We start from the raw sequence: 18,837 nt of genomic DNA, 5'->3' as shown, positions 1-18,837 counted from the left end.
ACAACAACCGGCGATGTTTGTTTTTGAGATATTTAAAAATTAAATGAATATGAGTTGCTTTTATTTTGGATGCTTACATAATACTGTACAATTTGTTACATGTAGTGTCTAATTTTAATATTTGTTCTATATTCAGTTTTATACAATCTCTTTTTTAATGTAGATATGTTACTATTTCTATAGTTTTAAAAACGTGACGTTATTTGCTCAATTATATAAAAAAAATATGCAAATAAAGAATTATTCTATTCTATTATATATTATTCATCATTGACTAAAATTATAACGAAAATAAAAAATAATTATTTGGAAACATGTTCAAATTGATAAATAGAAAGAAAGAAAATATGTTCAAATTGATGAAATGCAGAGCGAAGCATTTTCAATTCTTGGAACATTTTAGAGGAAAATTTTAAAATATTGCAATAAACACATTGTTGATTTATTTAGTCAATAAAAAAATTCAAATTAATGCTACTGCAGTTATTTTGATTGAAATGTTGTTAGAATTAGTGAAATGCATTTATAGCAGTTTCTAATAACTATCAACAAACTTTGATATCTACAAAAAAAGCTATATTACAATTGACTACAAAATTGTTTCATTTTTAGACACCTGGAGAAGGGGAACACAAAATAATGGACTATATTAGATATACTAGGGCGCAGCCCGGTTATGACCCAAACACTAGGCATTGCTTATATGGACTTGATGCAGATTTAATTATGTTAGGACTGTGTTCACATGAACCACATTTTAGTTTATTGAGGGAAGAGGTAAGATGTGTATCGTATTATCTACAGGAGTTAGGCCTGGCGCAAATTGAACCCAACCGAGACACAACCTGCGTAATGTTTTAAATACCTAACACCTCCCTTGTACTCGTAGCGGCATGACTTTCGAAGACATCGAATTTGATCATAAGCGGGCGCATAAAAAGATATCTTACACTAAATATTTTATTTCTGCACATAATACATATTATTTAAAATAATATCAGAGTTATTTAATAATCCCTCTTCTACTGATCGTCATAAAATAACACTCTAAATATTTAGTTTTTAAGCATAAACAAGAATGTAATATGGTGACAAGTTGAATTTGAGGGTAATGCGATCTTCACAGATGTTACTCACGGTTTTAACCAACATGAATCATTTTCAATGATAATCTTAGATTTAAGAAATTATACAAACATTTTTATACCTATAGAAAGGGGATTACGCCATCATTATTTGTTACATCCTATTTCGTTTTAAGGCAATGGCGGAAGGTCAGGGTCGGCAGTGCCGACCCACACATTTATAGATATAGATTTTTTTAATATTTGTATCTGTGAAGTAAAAAAAATCTATCAAATCATACAGACTAAATTTTATTCGTAGTTTTTTAAAGTATTTGATCAATCAGAGCGTTAAGTGATCCCTTCGCATAACAGACTTCTCAAAAAATGAATGAGCCGAGCCATGCATCTGACTTTTCGGCTAGCCGACCCCAACTCATCAGTAGTTTGACGATTTACACGTAAATCTCAACAAAATAACAAGTCGATGAGCAAGCGAACATACATTCTATCCGTAGGCATAAGCGGCAGGTACGGCACATTTAAATCTGCCGGTCGGTTCTTCATTTGAAAGCATCGGCAGAAATTGTCAAAAATAATCACGCCGTTTTACTTCGTTTAATTGATATTATAATTTTTTAAGTTGTCAGGAATTATCATTTAGTGGACACGATGGATCGAAGCATTTGTTAAAAATCAAAGTAATTATAGAGAATTAATAAAATTGTTTTAGAAATATTTACTTTCTGATTCGAAGTGTATTCGTAATACAGAATGAACTAATGCATATAATCAAATCGTTACATTTTTGATAACGTTATTGAATCTGAGATTTAGAAAACCATTTTCTTGTCGCTGGAAGTAGATGAAACTTCTGATTATCATGTCATTCACAATTATTATCAATTATTGTTGTTCGATACGCGTTAGTGGTAATATTTATGAGATGTTTTTAGGTTTTAGAGACGTGAGTAAAAGCAATAAGGCAGAATATATTTTTGGTGTTTTAAAGAACAGATTAAAATTTTTTGATATCAAAAATAAATTGGTAGGGCAAACTGGGGCAATCTTATGACGGCGTTGCTGTGATGTGTGGTGAATTGAATGGTCTCCAGGTAAAAGTTAAAACTATTGCATCACAATCTTTATTTACTAAGTATTATGTGCATATAATGAATTTAGTTTTGCATGATACGTGTAAAAAAATAAAGAATATCGTCTTTTCTTGCCAGTTTAGTTCCCCTAAACGGACTACTGCTTTAGAACAAATTTGTTTCGAAAAAAAAGGAAAAAGTTTGTCAGACGCGATGAAATTTTAAATCTCGGTTAGTTTTATCTAAGCAGATTATCTCTGGTAGTTTTAGTATCTGTAGCAGATTTTCGTGAACAGCTTTTGGAATTTTTTGATTTTATTATCGAAGGCGACGATTTTGAAAGTGGAGATACCTCGATCCGTGAAGTAATCGGTTTGAGAACTTTATTAAATAATTACTCTTTTAATATTCTTTTAAATATTTTTAAGACAGAGTTTGCCCAAGATATTCATTGTTGTTCAAAATCAGTCAACTGACATTATTTATTCCAAAAATAGAATAAGAAAGCTGGTGCAAAATCTCAGAGATTTTCGTAATGATAGTAGTTTCCAATATATACGCAGTGACGTTTTGGATTCGCTTTATATTTCCAAACCTTCCCAAAAAAGACAACGACATGATACATATCTCGAAAAACGAGTAGGTATATCTTGAAGTTTTGGATACCTACTATTATATGTATATGCAAATAGATACCCGTTTTTCGAATTTTGAAGATTTGCAAATTTTTGATCTCTTTGACGATTCAAAATTTAAAAGTTTCCTTCGCCAAAGAATTTTCAAGATATTTATTATTACAAGTTAACAAAATCTCCTATGATGATTTAAGCCTTTTAGTTTGATGGTATACCTATATGAGGAGACAAAAAAAACCTTGCCGACCCTGTCTCTAAGGCCACGAGCCGCCACTGTTTTAAGGAACCTTATTTTTATAATAATGTGTTCTTGTAAAGGCATAACTTTGATTATTAATTTTGTTTCGCCGCTTATTTAGTCTACTAGTAATAAAGTTAAAAGAATTTAATGACAAAGCAGTGTTCACTGGATTTTGACTGTAGTAATATGTTTATTTATCACAATAAATTGTACCTAGGTACCATCTGTATTCATTTCATTTCCTATTTTCTCCCATACTGGTTTTTCAATTTCATCCTCATACAGTCCTCGTGGCTGGTATTATATACCACGAGATGATCCCGAACGAGTTCAATTAGCTTCTATATGCCCATCTCGCAAACAAAAACAAGTAAAAATAAACAACTGGCGGTGAGTCACGCGTGCACGGCCCACGAAAACTGTACGCCGATGACAAACGTTCCCATGTGAGACCTGCGAGTGCATGCACTGATCGTAGGGTGGGTTCAATTTACGGTATCTCGTTTCTAAGCGTGCTTCACAAAACTGTCCAACCATTTCGCCGGCACCGGTTGTGTCTCGCTTAGGTTCAATTTGCGCCAGGGCTTTTACAGGGTGTCCAGAAACTCTCCTGGCCAACAAAGACAATTTACGGTATCTCGTTTCTAAGCGTGCTTCACAAAACTGTCCAACCATTTCGCCGGCACCGGTTGTGTCTCGCTTAGGTTCAATTTGCGCCAGGGCTTTTACAGGGTGTCCAGAAACTCTCCTGGCCAACAAAGACTGGAGATTCCTCAGATAGATAGACAATTTAATTTAACCCAATTCCCCTAGTCCGAAAATACTTCCTAATATTCCAAGCTGTGGGTGAAAAATAGGTCGATTTCAGGATATAATTCAGGAATTTTTGAAACCTATCAGGTGTTGTAAAGGACCATGCCAGGAATAACTTCTACTAAAATGTAACCAAAAATTTTGTGCGCTTTTTTATTTATGACATTTTTCATTTGTTAAATTTGAAATTTTTAAAGATTTTTAATTTTGCAGCTTAGGATATTGATTTTAGACAAAAAATTTTAAACAGAAAATTGTAGTATATTCAAAAACCTACAATTTAGTGCAGTCAATGAGGGTATTTGGCTCCGAATTTCATCCTACTACATCGACTTACTTGATATTTTCACAGTAAGTAGGGAATAGCTCAGGAAACAAAGTCTACCCTATGCCGATGTGTGCTTTTATCTTGGGGGTGGTTCTCACCCCTTCTCGGGGGTGATAATTTTTTAGATAAAATAGCCACGGAAGAAGCTAGAGAATTTAATTCTAAGCAAAAACTTTTCCATAATTTTTTTTGAAAACTCAATACTTTTGAGTTATTCGTGGTTGAAAATTGGCCATTTTCATTGAAAAATGATACCATTTACCCTTTCGGACGGATTTTTGCGAATAACTTAAAAACTATGTATCTAACAAAAAAACTGTATAAAATATTTTTGTAGCTTATAAAAAAACATAGAGATTCATTCCTTCATAAATCTTCTAGTTATAATAAAAAACGGGGTATGGTAGGTGAGAAGAGTTTGTTTTTTTTTTTGTGCATGCTCAAATCGGTGTATTAAACTTGAAATAACAGAGAAACGGTTGATTTTCGGTGTATAATGGTACTAATAACTTTCTTAGTGCTTGAAAAGGCCCTTAAAATGAGCAGTATTAAATGTCGATTACATTCAAACTAAGCGAGATATGCTGCAAAAAAATTGATGACTAATGTATTTTAAGAAGCATATTTAACCCCTCATCTAAATATTCTTTCTAAATTCCTTCTAAAATGCTTTTTATTATAGTGTTATTTCTATCTTCAAAAAGTTGGACTGGTTTAAAATTAAGGATTTTTGAAAAAGTAAGATCAAATTATAGAGCGCATTTTTAAATTTCCATGTAACTCGAAAATGATAAGAGATACGAAAAAAGATATAATACAAAAATGTAGAGTTTTTTTAGATAATAATTTCGTTTTATTTTTCATTACTGTATCATTTTCAAGTTACGTGGAGAAAAAGGAAGATTTTTAAGAAAATTTAAAAATGCGCTCTATAATTTGATTTTATTTTTTTTTTAAACCATTTATTTTAAACCCGTCCAACTTTTTGAACATAGAAATAACACTATAATAAAAGGTATTGTAGACGGAAAATGATGCATTTACATTCTGGTGGATGGGGGTTAAAATTACTTCTCACTTTTTCTTAAAATACATTAGTTATCAATTTTTTTTGCAACATATCTCGCTCAGTTTGAATGTAATAATATTGCTCATTTTAAAGGTCTTTTCAAGCACTACAAAAAGTATTGGTAGCATTATATACCCTATTCCACGAATATACGACTCTTGGATTATCTCGACAACGAATATTTTGCTGTGTAAAATAAGAAGAATGAAAGTAAATAGAAAAGTACATTGCTGTTTATTGGAATAAATATTAGAGCCATTTACTTCGTACTTCCTATGTTGTACACTAAAATATTCGTTGTCGCGATATTCCAAGAGAGTCGTATATTCGTAGAATGACCCATTACACATAAAATCGACCGTTTCTCTGTTATTTCAAGTTGAATACACCAATTTGAGCATGTAGCAAAAAAACAAAAATTTTCACCTACCGTATCTCTTTTTGTATTATAACTAGAAGATTTATGAAGGCAAGTGTGTCTTCGTTTTTTATAACCTATAAAAATGTTTTATACAGTTTTTTTAGTTAGATGCATATTTTTTAAGGTATTGGAAAAAAACCGTTCGAAAAGGTGTTATGTTTCAATGAAAACGGAAAATTTTCAACCACGAATAACTCAAAAAGTATTCAAAAAAAATTATAGAACAGTTTTTGCTTAGAATTAGGTTCTCTAGCGAATTCCGTGGTTATCTTAACAAAAAAATTTCCACCCCTGAGAAGGGGTGGGAACCACCCCCAAGATAAAAGCACACATCGGCATAGGGTAGACTTTGAATTAGCAGATAAGTAGAGGCTATTCCCAAAATTTCAATAAAATCCATGCAGTAGGATAGAATTCGGAGGTAATATCCTATTCTTGCTCCCATTGACTGGCGTAATTTGAGCTATGGCAAGTTTAATTTCGTTAACACGTTATAGTGTAGGACACAGAGGTTGAACCTTGCAAAATGGACACAAGTCCGGTTTTATTTTTTCTGGTATATCAAGGGGTGCTTATTATGAGACTAACTTTTTCTTAAAAAATTTCGCCATGGAACCCCCTTTTCACCCCTTTAAAGGGGGTAATTTGTGGTTTTTGCGGAACGTAGCCCTTCCTGTACCTTTGGCAAAAAATTTCTTTTGTAGAAATATGAAGAGGACTATATTTTCTACGATTTATTTCCAACAGCATATGTCTATCACCCACCGTTTAGTGGGGGTGGGGCCTCAAAGTTGAAAAGTTTTTAAAAAAGACGTTTTAAAAAAAATTATTTTTCCCTAACTGTAATGGAAATTAAGAAGAAATCCTGCGGCAATTATTCAGAAATAAGTGACTGATTTTTTTGGTATAGGTTTCACTTAAGGGTAATTGCCCTTTTTTTAATTACAAGGTTTTACATTTAAAAAACCCCTTTTTATACCATCTGAACCGTTTATGCTAGGGTAAAAAGAATTTCAGCGATTACCCATGTACTGGTGCCATTTACAAATTTGTATAATGCACCCCCATTTTTCCCCGGAACCACCTCAAAAAAAAAGAAGAATTAATAAAGAAAGTGATTTTCTTGGAATCCTTCACACACAATGCCCTTTATTAATATACTTTATATATCATTTTGTGCACGTTGTTATTACCCACGCATGAACACCAAAAGCGATTTCACTGTAGCCAAAAATAAATAAATAAAATGGGGGGTTGAAAACAATTTTTTTTTGCTTTTTGATCCATATAGGCATATGCTTCATCAATAGTGTTTTTCAAAAATATATATGGGTATTGCAACATCCCTGCGAAGACCACCCCTTTCCTTGAAAATATATTGCAGAAACTACCCCTATCCCTTGGGGAGCATGTTTTTGCGATTTTCTTATTACCTATGCATTCTTTTTAAACAAAACTTATACAAAGTTAAAGACCACTATTTACTCTAAAAATTAGGTCCTATTCATTTTTTTCGTATAAGCAACCGTTACGGCACAGTGGCGCCGTAAACCTCAGATATGCTTTGGCGGGCTCCAGTTTTTGTTTTTTTTTCGTCACCTGTTCGTTTTATTGATAAAGTACTTATGTAAAATAAAACAACACAGTGTAACCTACAAATTATGACCTATGCACATTCTACATTCTTTGCGCCCCAAAGCCACAGTGGTGGCCCAAAATGCTTAATAGCACAATATTCACCCTTAAGTGGTCGCTAAGCAGTAGCGGATACAGGGAGGGGTGATGGGGCGATCACCCTCCCTCTCAAACCAATTGATATTATATTTAAAGATTATAAAAATATTCATTTATTTTTATAGAAATACTTATATTATTATTTATATAAGAATGGCGTACTTTTTATGCTTTAGCGACAGTGGCGGATCCAGCATCGTTGAGAGGGGGGTGCCAATTGGCTAAGTTTTTATAAAAATAAATGAATATTTTTATAATCTTTAAAAATAATATCACTTGGTTTGAGAGGGGGGGGGTGATCGTCCCCATCACCCCTCCCTGGATCCGACACTGCTTAGCGCCCACTTAAGGGTGAATATTGTGCTATTAAGGTAGCATTAATGCAATAAAATGCGTGTAGGTGGCGAAAATATGCAAAAATTGATTTTGGGCCACCACTGTGGCTTTGGGGCGCAAAGAATGTAAAATGTGCATAGGTCATAATTTGTAGGTTACACTGTGTTGTTTTATTTTACATAAGTCCTTTATCAATAAAACGAATAGGTGACGAAAAAAAAACTGGAGCCGGCCAAAGCATATCTGAGGTTTACGGCGCCACTGTGCTGTAACGGTTGCTTATACGAAAAAAATGAATAGGACCTAATTTTTAGAGTAAGGTACATTCCATGTCAAATCACTCAGGCAAAACATTTTGGATCTCCGATTTGTCTGAAAATTGGTATATAGCTTCTGCGGGACGTAAAAATAAGATATTTAAGGTCAAAAATCTTCTTCTTTTTTTCTCAAAATGTTATTTTATGCGATTTTACAGTGATTTGGTGTTTATTTAAACAAATTTGCATTTTCTGTCGTAAAGTATCAATGAAAAACATAATATTTCAATAGAAAGGACTCAAAAATGTCACTATGTGGCATTATAACAAGTTATTTTGAATCAAAACAAGTTTTTGATCAAATTTTATAGTGTAAAAAACGTTAAAATACCGTGTTTTACAGTTTCCTCCATTCCCAAAATACATCATTTAATCATGAATTTAAAATCACGAATGAATTCCTCCGTTACGTTAGCCGCCATCTTGATTTTAAAGGAGAACCTGTTTTGCTCAATATCTCCGCCATTTTTAACTTTTCGACAAAAATGGTAGGAACTGAAATTGTTCCAAATAAATCGTATTTACAATTATTCCAATTTTTTTTAACAATTTTTGTCGTGAGGTCGATATTTTCGAGTTATTTTACTTACAGTAGACGCCTATATTTTTGACTATAATATTGCATGTAACTTTTTTGGTATTGTAATATAATTCAAATCCTTCTCACCACTTAAAGTCCTATGTTTTGTCTATCTGTGAGCAAATTTTCAGCCAAATCGATTATGCTGTATTTTTGGAATGGAGAAAAATGTAAAAAACGGTATTTTAACGTTTTCTACACCATAAAATTTGATCAAAAGCTTGTTTTGAATCAAAGTAACTTGTTATAATGCCATATAATGACATTTTTGAGTCCCTTCTATTAAAATATTATGTTTTCCATTGATACTTTACGATAGAAAATTCAAATTTGTATAAATAAACACCAAATCACTGTAAAATCGCATAAAATAACATTTTGAGAAAAAAAAAAGAAGATTTTTTGACCTTAAATATCTTATTTTTACATCCCGCAGAAGCTATATACCAATTTTCAGACAAATCGGAGGTCCAAAATTTTTTTTGCTCCAAAATTGAGTGATTTGAAATGGAATGACCCGTAAATAGTGGTCTTTAACCTTGTATAAATTTTGTTTAAAAAGAATGCATAGGTAATGAGAAAATCGTAAAAACATGCTCACCAAGGGATAGGGGTAGTTTCTGCAGTATATTTTCAAGGATAGGGGTGGTTTCCGCAGGGATGTTGCAATAACCATATATATTTTTGAAAAACATTATTGATGAAGCATATGGATCCATATGGATCAAAAAGCAAACAAAAAAAATTTTTTTCAACCTCCCCATTTTATTTATTTTTTTTGGCTAGAAGGGTTGCACTAGGAAATCGCTTTTGGTGTCCATGCATGGGTAATATAAATAGTAACGTGCACAAAATGATATATGAAGTATATTAATAAAGGGTATTGTGTGAAAAATTACAAGAAAATCACTTTTTTTATTAATTCTTCTTTTTTTTGGGGTGGTTCCGGGGTAAAAATTCGGGTGCATTATACAAATTTGTAAATAGCACCAGTACATGGGTAATCGCTGAAAGTCTTTTTACCCTAGCATAAACGGTTCAGATGGTATAAAAAGGGGTTTTTTAAAATGTAACACCCTGTAATTAAAAAAAGGGCAATTACACTTAAGTGAAACCTATACCAAAAAATCAGTCACTTATTTGTGAATAATTGCCGCAGGATTTCTTTTTAATTTCCATTACAGTTAGGGAAAAATAATTTTTTTTAAACATCTTTTTTAAAAACTTGTCAAATTTGGGGCCCCACCCCCACTAAACGGTGGGTGATAGACATATGCTGTTAGAAATAAATCGTAGAAAATATAGTCCTCTTCATATTTCTATAAAAGAAATTTTTTGCAAAAGGTACAGGAAGGGCTACGTTCCGCAAAAACCACAAATTACCCCCTTTAAAGGGGTGAAAAGGGGGGTTCCGGGGCGAAATTTTTTAAGAAAAAGTTAGTCTCATAAGCACCCCTTGATATACCAGAAAAAAAATAAAACCGGACTTGTGTCCATAGTGCAAGGTTCAACCTCTGTTTCCTACACTATTATTGAAAAGCAGCCTGCAAAAGGTCCCAAATGGCCGTTTTTTGAGATTGCATTATTTATTGTAAAGATAACTTTTATTTATTTTTTAAGGCTTTAAAATGAAGAACTTTCAGAAACAAACTTAAAAAAATTTGTAGAGCCCGATTGGTGAACTTGTTGCTTAGATATTATAACTTGTTTATCAAAAGGGGGCAAATGTCGAAGGCTATAACTTTTTGAAAAAAAATCGTAGAGAGTTAATATAAGATTCACTCTCCTTCTAAAGACTTATATTTTCATATTCTGATGTAAACAAATGCATAAAACATTTTTTAACGTCTTATTTCGCGTTTGGAAATAAGGGGGCAAATTTCGTTATAAACATTTAGAACTAAAGCCGTCCCTGTACATCCTATGAGTTTCTAACTTGCAGATTATTGTTGCTGAAGACAAAATAAAGATTCAAAACAAAATACAAATTTTCTACGGCCAACTGAAGCCGAGATAATTGTTTTTGTTTTCTTAAATCGTAGTGACTTTATAACAATTAAGAAATTCTTTCACAGTCATTGTCTAAAGAAAGACATATTATTTTAAAATAAAAATTATTTTAAACGAAAATTACATTTTATTATTAAAAATGATTTTTAAAGTGTAGTGGAGGTTTATTTTTCTTTACGAATGTGATTTATTGTGTCGGTTGCCCTTAGCAACGGTTAGCAACTTATAGTACATTGAATCACGGTTTTTGTTCCAAATTTTAAAGCACCGCTTGGATTGACATGAAATTTGGCAAACATATAGATAGCATATCAAAGAATAAAAATTATATTGGGCCCCTGCGTGCTTTTGCCCTGATTTCACCCCTTATAAGTTGTGAAAACATATACGTTTAAAATAAGCCCAGAAATGGATAAAACGACTAATTCTAAGCAACTTTTATTCTATAGCATTTTTTCATTAAGTTAATACTTTTCGAGTTATTTGCGAGTAAATACGTTCATTTTTCAACAAAAAATAACACGTTTTTAGGCGGTTTTTGGCAAATAACTCAAAAAGTAATTATTTTATTGAAAAAACATTCTTAGCAAAAATATAGCCCATTAAAAATTTAAAAAAATGGTTTATGTATGAACTCACTAGACCAGGCAGAAGCAAAGTTCTAGCTAATCAAAACAGGGTCCGCATTGCCATGATGATTTCCAACCTTCGACAGAAGATGGAACTTAAAGAAGAAGAAGCTAATCAAAAATAGGTTCATATCCGTCAGATTTTAAAGTGGATATTTCAACGTGAAATAACCAGAAAATGATGCATTTTTGGAGAAAACTCATTACAAGTTTTTTAAAGTGTTTAACACAATATTATTTTTTTGTGTTTTAAAAATGTTTCTAGTATCAAAAGTAAGCAAGTTACGCTCAAAATATATCTTTTTTGGCAAAAAAAAACTCGGGAAAATTTCCCCCTAATTACCATCTTAAATCAAATTAATCGTTACCGCTTCACAAGTTACTTTGCCCATGCCCTTTCAAAGGGCTTATTTTAAAAAAATTGGTTTAAATTAAATCTGTTTTAATTTTTAATTTTGAAAAAAATGTTTTTTTAAATAACTTAAAATTTATTAGTGTGACCAAAAATTACAAGGAGTAAAAAATTTAGTTTTGCTTTTCTAAATATTTTGAATTTTTTTGTTTTTTTTTTGTAAGGCAAAATTTGGTTAGGATATGGCTGTTCCAAATTTGCATACACTCGTGATTATTGACTAATTCAAGTCTTTTCAACTACAGCCCTTTCAAAAATAAGCACTTTGAACCGATGAAACTTACAGACATATACGACACATATGTACACGAGTAAAACAACTTATGTAGTAAAAAGGATTAATTTCATTTTGATGCTAATTCGGGGGTGGCATTCCCATTTGATGCTACAAACTTTTTTAAAAAATAGATACACATACTTTCTCTAAATTACTTACCCTTGCACGTCATCCGCGTAATAGCCTGTGACGTCACATCATACCAACACGAAATATTTAGGCGGTAGGTGTGTTCTTTTTTAGAATCGTTTTGTCTAGTACACTGGAATTACCGCCACTAGACATATTATATTATATACGCCTAGAAATAATACTTTTTTTTTTTTTTTTTTTTTTTTATTTTTATCAGCATCAACCACTTTGGGTTATTAGCTGTACTGTCATTGATACATGGTTACTTAAATCTAATAGCATTTTGATTAGGTATTACATAAGTTCACATTTAGGTAACAATATCATAATTTACAAATTAAGAATGGGGTTTATAAAATGTTAACAGTGGTTATAGTTTGTTTAAAACATTAATGTCTCAAATAATTAAACAAATGCGTAAGCTTACAGTGTGATCCTAAGGCTGCTTTTATATTGAGAGGTATGGAGTGTTTTTGTCTTTCATTAAGATATTTAGGACACTCTATTAATATATGTGTTACATTGATGTCGCAATTACACAGGTCACAAATAGGGCGATTTGACTTGGAGATTAGGTAGCTGTGAGTAAGTCTGCTATGCCCTATGCGTAAACGATTTAGCTTCACAAACAGCTGGCGATTTAGGTCTATCTCACACCAAGGTTAAATTGAGGGCTTTATTGTGTGTAGAGATGATTGTGAAAGATTCCATTCGTTTTCCCATTTGTTTAACACTTTTTCTTTAAGGAATGGTTTGTAATCGGAAACAGGCACTAAGTTCACTAACACTGAAGACGCACTGTGTATTGCTTCTCTGGCATGGAAATCTGCTTTTTCGTTTCCTTGAAGTCCAATGTGTGATGGAACCCATATAAAGCTTACTTGCTGCATCGTGTTCTTCAGTAAATGTAATTGTTCTTTTATTAAAATACTTATAGGATTACTTGTATATAACTGTTCTATCGTATGTAATGCACTGAGAGAGTCGGTAATTATGACAGATTTTGGAATTTTTTGAGTACGAATGTGAATGAGGGCTTGCAGAATTGAATATAGTTCTCCAGAGTAAATACTGCAAGTGGAAGATAATTTAAATTGTAATATAGTGTTTGAATCTACAACTGCCGATCCCACACCATCAGCAGTCTTAGATGAATCTGTATAAATATAACAATGATCTGGGAAAGAAGCAAGTATGTTGAGAAAAGATTGATTAATTGTTGCATGGGGGGTATCAAGCTTATTGTATTTAGAAAGAGTTAGATCACATATTGCAGGAGGAAAGGTCCAGGGCGGAGGAGTGACTGTATTTGTCTGATTAAAAAATTTTGGGAATTGAATATTATTGAGAGAGAGATATTTTCTGATTCTCTCATAAAAGGGGGGGTTAGTTCTTTTTTTATTTACATAAGTTTCTTTGAAACGTTCTGCAATAGTGTGGTGGAAAGTGGGATGCGATTCTATTGCATATATGGATGATGCGTAGACTAATGACAAGTACATTCTTCGGAAATTTAAAGGTGGTTCTCCGGTTAAACATTGTAAACTATTAATGGGGCTAGTACAGAATGCTCCTGTGGCTATTCTTAATGCTGTATTTTGTATGACTTCTAGTTGAGCAAGAAGTGTCTTCTTTGCAGATGAGTATACAATTGATCCATAATCGAGTTTGGATCGTACTAGAGATTTGTAAATAAGAATCAAACTTTTACAATCTGAACCCCAATTACGATTGCACAGTGTACGCATTAAATTGAGACCAGATTGACAGGATTGTTTAATGTGCATAATGTGGTACTTCCAAGATAGTTTTTTATCAAAGATCATTCCTAGAAATTTTAAGTGTTCCACATAAGTTAAGTTGTTTCCATATAACTGAAGATCTGGAGTTGTAGACTGCCGTTTTTTTGAAAATAAAATACATTTAGTTTTGGTTGTAGAGAATTGCAATCCTACAGCTTTCGACCAGTTTTCAAGGTGATTTAATGCACATTGTAAATTTTTCTGTATAGAAAGAATATTTTTTCCTCTTGAATATATGACTAAATCGTCAGCGTATAATCTCGCTTTAACAAGTTGTGGAAAGTTTTCTAAGATTTTGTTTATTGCTACTAAGAATAGTGTTGAACTAATAACAGATCCTTGAGGTGTTCCATTTGTTTGGTCTTTAGTGATGGATAGTGTACCATTTATCTTAACCTTAAATTGTCTCTTACTAAGAAAATTTTGAATGAAATATAGCATGTTACCTTTGACGCCCCACTGACTTAGTGTGTTCAGAATGTCGTATCTCCAAGCCATGTCAAACGCTTTTGTTATATCGAAAAAAACCGCAAGACATTCCTGTCCAATTGCAAACGATTCATTTATCTCGGATTCTAGGTCAATTAAATTATCTATAGTGGATCTGTTCCTGCGAAAGCCGCTTTGTTCATTGATTATTAATTTATTATTTTCCAAAAACCACCTTAGTCTATTATTCACCATTTTTTCCAAGATTTTACACATTGTGTTGGTAAGCGAAATTGGCCTATAGGATTCGGGATCAGTTCGTGGTTTATTTGGTTTTAGTAATGGAACTATTATCGCCTGCGTCCATTTTGTGGGAAACTCATTATTAGTCCAAATTCTGTTGTATAGGTTAAGAAGATATTGTTTTCCATTATCTGGTAGATTTTGTAAGAAACTAACAGGAATATCGTCTGGTCCTGGCGCCGATTTTTTGCTGGTACTTAAAGAGTGATTAAGCTCTTCCATGGTAAATGCTATATTAAGAGGATTATCTTCAATGCAATTAAAATCTATTAATTTATTTTCCGAAATCATCTTGGTATTGATAAATTCTTTAGAAAAGTTGTTATTGCTGGAGTTCATTTCAAATTGTTTTGCTAATAAATCTGCTATTTCGTTATTAGATGTTACTATCTGTTTGTTATTGCATAGGAATGGAATCTTTTTATAGGTATTACTTCCAGATATTTTTCTAACTTTTTCCCATACGGTGCTTATAGGCATAGTGGAATTAATAGAGGACATAAATTCTTGCCAAGATTTTTTTCTGTTCTTTTTAGTTATATATCTAGCTTGAGCCCGTAACTTCTTATATTCTATAGTATTTTCAAGTGTTTTGTGACGTTTCAATTTGTTAAAGGATTTTTTATATTTCTTTATTATATCAGTACACTCTGCGTTCCACCATGGTAATGAATTTCTTTTATGTAGAGTTTGTGTTTTACCTATATGATTTTCACCGGCAAGATGGATTAATGATATAAACGAATTCAAAAGTTCATCTATATGATGATTTTCGGTGACTTCTTTTAAGCTATGGCAGTTCTGTTGAATATACTTTTTGAATAAATACCAATCGGCATTCTTTAGATTCCATTTTGGAATTGGGGTTGTATTAGTATCTTCATAATTACTGTTAAAAGAGACTTTAATAGGATAATGATCACTTCCAAATAAAAACGGAATTACATCCCATGAAAATTTTGCTGACAGTACAGGATCACATAATGACAGCTCGATAGCTGATGAAGTACCTGTATGAATATTATATCTTGTTGATTGTCCATCATTCAGTACGTTTAGGTTTTTTGAGGTAATTATGTTTTCTAGAATTTTGCCCTTGGAATTTATTCCAAGAGATCCCCATATTGGATTATGGCTGTTAAAATCACCAACGATTATTCTGGGAGTGGGAATCTGATCTAATACATCTGAAATATCTGCTTCTGTGATAGGTAAGTCAGGTGGAATATAAATATTACAGATATTCATTTTTTGTGGAAAGGACACTGATACTCCTACTACTTCTAAATTACTATTGATTACTAATGCTTCTGATTCATATTTTTTGTTAACATACGTAACAACTCCTCCACTAGCGATATTTGCGTTGTCTCGGTTTTTATGGAAACAAGAATAATTCTTCATGTCATAACTGTGATATCCTTTAAAGTTTGTTTCTTGTAAACATATTATTGATGGTGAGATTATTGAACATAAATGTTTAAGCATTTCTAAACGGGGATAAAACCCGTTAACATTCCATTGTAGTATCGGTTCGAAGATTTTAGTTTATTTCTGGAGCTGAATTTGTCGAACAATCACTATCTTGATAAGCAGGATCGTCTAGCATTTTTTCGATTTTGTTTATTAATTTAGTGCATTTGGTTTTCATGCTTTTTTCTGTAAAATATGGCTTAATTGTTGTTAACATGTAAATAAAGTTGGGTATATCCGTTGTGTATGTTTGTAATAAACTAATGGGATCAGTCGAGCTAGTATAATTTTCAAAAAAGTCAAGTGTTTGTTCATATGTTAAGTTAAAATTATTTGACGTATCGTGAAATACTGTTTTTGTTGGCATCATTATTTCCTGAATTGATCTGGTAGACTCAGTTTGCTTTTTTTGTTTCTTTTTGGTTTGTGTTGGTACTTTAAATTCTTTATTTAATTCTTCAGTGGGAGATGGAGTAGTATTAATTTCCGAAATTGTTCTCTTATTGGTCGTTGACTGATCCTTAGATATACAATTAGTTTCCATAATTAATACGGGGGGCATTAAATTAGTATCTGTTTGTTGGTTAAGTGAAGGTTCGGCATTAGAATTACTGACTGGATGATTTGGTTCCATTTCTAGGGGTGATGGAATAGACTTGGGGGATTCTTGTGGTTGTTGTTGTATTGGTTGTTGTTGTATTGGTTGTTGTTGTATTGGTTGTTGTTGTTGTATTGGTTGTTGTTGTATTGGTTGTTGTTGCATTGGTTGTTGTTGTATTGGTTGTTGTTGTATTGGTTGTTGCGGTTGGTGTTGGATATGAGAGGAATCGTTTTGTTGATTATGATTTGAACAATTTGCTGCAACGTGACCTGTGTTCTTACAGATAAAACATGAAGGTTTATCTAAACTTAAATATATGCGATACGAAGTTTGATCATATGTCATTAAGAAAGAAGAGGGAAGGTCTATATCTGCAAGTGGTTGAATATAAGTTTGTCTTCTAAAACTGAGGACGTGTTGAAATTCTGGAAGTTGACTACCGATTCTAAGGAAGGTTAAAGGTGACATTAATTTAAGACCGAATTTGGTTAACTCATTCTCTATTAGAATATGTGGAATAGAAGGGCAAACACCCGATAGTAACAGTCTTTCGTTTGGAGTTATCAATTTTCGTGCTTTTAGATTTTCGCCTTTAATTGTTATTTCTGCTGGACCGGACATAAATTTTTCCACCAGGGATTCGCTGGAGAGATAAATACATATTCTGTTATTTGATAGCCTTGATGAAAATAAAATATTCCGTGGATGAACAACTTCACCAAGTGCTATTAAGTACTCTTCTATTTTAGTATCAGGTAGCGAATTAAATAAAATTGCTTGCAGCTTTGAAGGAAATTGAATTGAAGAAGCATTGTTAAGCACATTTGAATATGAGGTTTTGTTTTGAGGTTGTTGATGATCTTCAGTCATGATTGTTGACAAATTAGTTAGGTCGGATCTGGTATCATTTGGTATACTCATTAGTAATTATGAACCAGTTTCAGAACCAGAACTAGTTCCGAGAACTGGCCTTTCGGCCGTCACTTAACCTTACAAACGGTATGCTTTGTAATGTTTTGAATAAATAAATAATAAAAACTCACTGGTTTATTCCGTAAGGTAACTGCACTATATACTATTACTTTTTGCTTATTTTTAAGTTTATTTGGATATAAACTACTTGAAAAAAGATGATTTTTTGGGACTGAAATGTAAACACAGTTTGTGTTACCATGTTCAGCTTTCTATTCCAGAAATAATACTTGAAGATTTCTATTATTGTTAACCTAAAGAAATACACAATAATATGTTTCATTTAATTTGTATAAATGGATTATAAAGCGTTTTTATAAAGCACATTTGCTCGGAACACACTGTAACTGTAATCGAACGAAGGTGACATTTTAGAATAAATTGGTAACATTAATTTGACAGTTGCGGTGATGACACTACATATTTGTTTATATTCTTTACTGTAAGTATTTGTTTTATTATATTTACTGTTTTTATTATTTTCTTTAACGTAAAATGATAACTTAATTCTTGTTTTCTATTTCTAAAGTGTATATTTATTTACGTTGAATGTTAATTTGTTTTGTTGTATAATCCATGTTTACAATAATTATGTGATCTATTTGGTTTAAAATGGACTCAGGATTTTTTTTATACTTTGGCAACTATGTCAACTTAGACCTCTGGCGTAGATAATGACGTGCAACGGTAAGTAAATTAGACGGACTGTATTTTTTTAAACACTTTAAAAAAGTTATAATGATTTTTCTCCAAAAAGTGCACGATTTTTTTGGTTATTTCACGTTGAAATAATGCACTTTGAAATTTGACGGATATGAATCTATTTTTCATTAACTATAATTTTGTTTCTACTGGGTCTAGAGCAGGCCTGTCCAACATAATTTTGTGGAGGGCCGGATTTGTAATTTTGTAACTGTAGCGGGCCGACTGACTATTGGATGGATGGATGTGCGCAGTGTTGCCACAGGTCTTGGACAAAATTTCGGTAGGCTGCTGCTAATTTTCAGGTAGAATCCATCAAATTGCGGTAGATTTTTTTAGGTAGAAATCGTCAAATTTCGGTAGTCTTTATTTTTTGCTTTTTTTGCTATTACATTGCAAAAAAGTGATACTTTAAGTATGGGCAGCAAGTATTGAAAGATAAACTACCTTTTTTTAGTAAAAA

The 18,837-nt window shown here is 32.2% G+C and overlaps 1 protein-coding gene across 2 annotated transcripts in view; it reads left to right on the top strand.

Moving 5' to 3' along the window:
• The first annotated feature begins 612 nt into the window (after positions 1-612).
• LOC126889626 (5'-3' exoribonuclease 1) overlaps positions 613-18,837 on the top strand; it is a 699,515-nt gene continuing 681,290 nt past the window's right edge. For both annotated transcript variants that reach the window (XM_050658103.1, XM_050658102.1), the window contains exon 1: positions 613-777. In XM_050658103.1, the coding sequence (XP_050514060.1) occupies positions 640-777 (138 nt within the window). In that variant the 5' untranslated portion in view covers positions 613-639. The remainder of the gene's footprint in view (positions 778-18,837) is intronic.

The sequence above is a fragment of the Diabrotica virgifera genome, chromosome 8, assembly GCF_917563875.1.
Source record: "Diabrotica virgifera virgifera chromosome 8, PGI_DIABVI_V3a".
Taxonomy (NCBI): domain Eukaryota; kingdom Metazoa; phylum Arthropoda; class Insecta; order Coleoptera; family Chrysomelidae; genus Diabrotica; species Diabrotica virgifera.
The sequence above is the reverse complement of the archived record's forward strand: the minus strand, read 5'-3'. Positions and strand labels throughout refer to the sequence as shown.